The sequence below is a fragment of the Sinocyclocheilus rhinocerous genome, unplaced genomic scaffold (genome assembly GCF_001515625.1).
Source record: "Sinocyclocheilus rhinocerous isolate Xijiao unplaced genomic scaffold, SAMN03320098_v1.1 scaffold504, whole genome shotgun sequence".
In the NCBI taxonomy this organism is placed as follows: Eukaryota; Metazoa; Chordata; class Actinopteri; order Cypriniformes; family Cyprinidae; genus Sinocyclocheilus; species Sinocyclocheilus rhinocerous.
The window spans coordinates 2,371,255-2,374,655 of NW_015645076.1; the positions used below are offsets into that span (position 1 = coordinate 2,371,255).

The window sequence follows — 3,401 nt, forward strand, 5'->3', positions numbered from 1 at the left end:
CTCCAGTCTTCAGTGTCACATGATCGTTCAGAAATCATTCTAATATGCTGATTTGGTGTTTCAGAAACATTTCAATTTTTTTTAATCACTGTTGAAAATAGTTGTGCTGATTATTATTTTTGTGGAAACAGTGGTAAATTGTTTCAGGATTGTTTCTATATCTCTCTCATTGCAGGCCAATAGAACACAATCGCTGAACTATGGCTGCATTGTGGAAAACCATGAGACAAATGAGGTACTATAAAGAAAACCGTGCAATATTGCTGTACAAGATGGACAAACATTCTGTTTAATAAATGCCATTAAGAAGATGCTTACTTTTTCACAGTATGCTAATTATCACTCATTTTCTTTCAGGTGCTCCATTTTGTGGAGAAACCCAGTACTTTTGTAAGTGACATTATCAACTGTGGTATCTATTTGTTCACACCAGATATTTTTGGCCAGCCACATTGGGTTTTCCAGAAGAACCAGCAAATCCAGTGAGTGTCACTAACATAATTCAGCCTTTGCAGCCTTCCCTGGATAGATTTACGTGTATAATAATAGGTCAGTCTGACCCGTTTGCACTGAAATGCGTTTTTTTTTTTTTCCACAGGGAAGAGCTCACTAATGGCAAGCAGATGCCAGAGGTGATTCGGCTAGAACAGGACATCTTTACAACCCTAGCGGGACAGAAAAAACTTGTTGTCTACAAAACACAGCATTTCTGGAGTCAGATAAAGTCTGCAGGGTAAATCTGCCTTTCTCTCAGTTTTTACCCGTCATCTCTCCTTTCTGCCACTGTTTCTTATACATGATATTATTATAATGTAATACAGGTCAGCAATATATGCTAGTCGTTTGTACCTCAAGCAGTATCATCAGTCACATCCTGAGAGACTGGCCACAAACCAAGACGGAACCCCCAAAATTATAGGTATGTTGCATGAACTATTCACTCTCTTAAGAGTTTAGCTCTAATAAGGTTTGTTTTTGTTAAACATAATTTACCTGTGTAAATATAGAACTGAATAGTTGTGTTATAAAATTATGTGCAGCTACAAGGCCGCTGAAAATGATCTGTTTTCCACCTTCAGGAGATGTTTATATCCACCCAACAGCAAACATTGATCCCTCTGCTGTGGTAGGTACATTGACAACAACTTATATAAATATATGTTTCTGTGCTGTACTCAATTTCTTTCTCTCTGTTCAGTTGGGTCCTAATGTTTCCATTGGCAAAGGAGTGATAATTGGAGGAGGCGTAAGAGTGAGGGAGTCCATCATTTTACATGGAGCCGTGTTACAGGTGGAGCTGATTGCTTCTGTTTTCACATTTGTAACAATGGCAATCAGACAACAGAAAGAAAAGTGAAATTGATCATTAAATATATGGGTCTCTGTTTCAGGATCACTGTTGTGTGTTGAACAGTATTGTTGGGTGGGACAGTACAGTGGGGAAATGGGCAAGAGTAGAAGGAACTCCAAGTGACCCCAATCCCAACGACCCATATGCCAAGATTGACAGCGAGACACTGTTCAGGGATGGAGGTCTAACCCCATCCATCACCATCCTTGGTATGAAAATCTAGTGGCAACATAGATAGATAATACAATACAATACAATACAATATAATATAATATAATATATAATATAATATATAATATAATATAAGGTTTTAAATATATTTTTTATGTTTTTGAAAGAATGCTCATCAAGACTGCATTTATTATGAATAATTAATATATATTATTACAATCTAAAACAACTTTTTTCTGTTTTAATATATTTTAACAGCATCTTTACTCCAGTCTTCAGTGTCACATGATCCTTCAGAAATCATTTTAATATGCTGATTTGGTGACCAAGAAACATTTGTTATTATTAATGTTGAAAACGGTTGTGCTTCTTATTATTTTTGTGGAAACAGTAGTACATTTTTTCAGGATTCTTTGATGAATAAAAAAACTATTTAAAATCTATGTAACAATATAAATGTCTTTAATGTCAATTTTGATCAGTTTAATGCATTGTTGCTGAATAATAATTTCTTTAAAAAGAAAAAATTATACTGATGCCAAACTTTTGAAAGGTAATATAATATAGTCATATTGTAACTGCAATTATTGATTATAATCTGAAGATTGTTTTAATCACATGGGCTGTACCGGTAGGTTTAGTCCAGAAGGTGGAGCTGTTCCTTAAGAAATTATTACAATTAATCATCTTGCTACCGCATGTGTGTGGCAACAGTTTTTCCACAACAGGAAGTTTGTCTGACCATCTATACTCTATATTTTTTGTTCTAGGCTGCAATGTGAGTATTCCATCAGAGGTCATCATTCGAAACTCTATCGTCTTGCCTCATAAAGATCTGAACAGGAGCTTCCAAAACCAGATTATCCTATAGAAGACACTTTCCTCTCTCGTTTTTCTAAATAAACACTGTACATTGGGTCATGTAGAAAGTATGCCTAAAGATTGCACAAAGTATTGTTTATCATTATTTCATGTTTATGTATTCGGTAGTTACAGTTCAGAGAAAAGGAGTCCACTTGTGTGGTCAAATTGTATTGCAGTAATATAGCGTGAAAAATATGGTTCAATGGTGTATTTTCCTAATAATTTTAGGACTGGGAATTTTGTATTTAATAGCTCATTCTATGTTGATACCTTATACACATACAGTAACACAACACTAGATTTTACTTTTATTTTAGTTTTATTCCTTAATTACAAATCACACATACCTGTATTGCCTTTTCAGTAAAATGAGGAGTGAGCAATTAAGTAGTTTTTAGAAACTGACAGATGGTGAAAAGATGGTGATAAGGTTTAGTTAAAAAAAAAAAAAAAAAAAAAAAAAGGTTAAGGATTTTAATTATTCCTGTTTTCTATTGCAACCCTGTATTAAAATAATCTAACAACAGAAATATCAGAACGTGTGGAGTTTTATTATGAAAAATTGACGAGTCCCCTGTGAGCACAAATTGAGCCTAATGCTTTTATATTTTAATTAAAAGATTAGAAAAAAAGAATTGAATACACTATAATGCTTTAAACGTGTTACTGAAGTTTACATTGTAGCGTCTGGACCAATCAGACACACCATTTTTCATTTGATTTAACAAATCAATTATTCATTAGATTAACAAACATTCACAGACCCCTCACCCAATAAACATACTGGGTGCCAAGATGTCTGTGAACGAGGCCCAGGACACTGGTTACCATGGCAACCACGACACCTTTGCTAGACCAGATACATTTACGACCTAATGCCATGTTGAGAATTTCCCCTCGCACTACATTTTCCATAGGAAATCCACAGTGCACAGTAAAAATGGACTCTTCTCTAATTAATTAATAGGAAAACCTTTCTTTGAATGAACACACATATCCTTCAGGTCATTGTGTA

At 34.4% G+C, this 3,401-nt stretch overlaps 1 protein-coding gene across 1 annotated transcript; it reads left to right on the forward strand.

Annotated features, from left to right (window-relative positions):
- Positions 1-19: 19 nt before the first annotated feature.
- On the forward strand, positions 20-2,899 carry LOC107705514 (mannose-1-phosphate guanyltransferase alpha-B-like). The gene is made up of 9 exons (XM_016508821.1): positions 20-25; positions 176-235; positions 358-482; positions 599-733; positions 822-919; positions 1,080-1,126; positions 1,199-1,291; positions 1,392-1,560; positions 2,293-2,899. Exons 1-9 carry the CDS (start codon positions 20-22, stop codon positions 2,391-2,393), a joined length of 834 nt encoding a protein of 277 aa, XP_016364307.1. The 3' UTR covers positions 2,394-2,899.
- Positions 2,900-3,401: the final 502 nt, after the last annotated feature.

Excerpts from the sequence above, each read along its gene's own strand:
- LOC107705514 (XM_016508821.1), top strand. Across the intron at positions 920-1,079 it reads CGGAACCCCCAAAATTATAG|GAGATGTTTATATCCACCCA; the intron begins GTATGTTGCATG and ends TTCCACCTTCAG. Across the intron at positions 1,127-1,198 it reads ACATTGATCCCTCTGCTGTG|TTGGGTCCTAATGTTTCCAT; the intron begins GTAGGTACATTG and ends CTCTCTGTTCAG.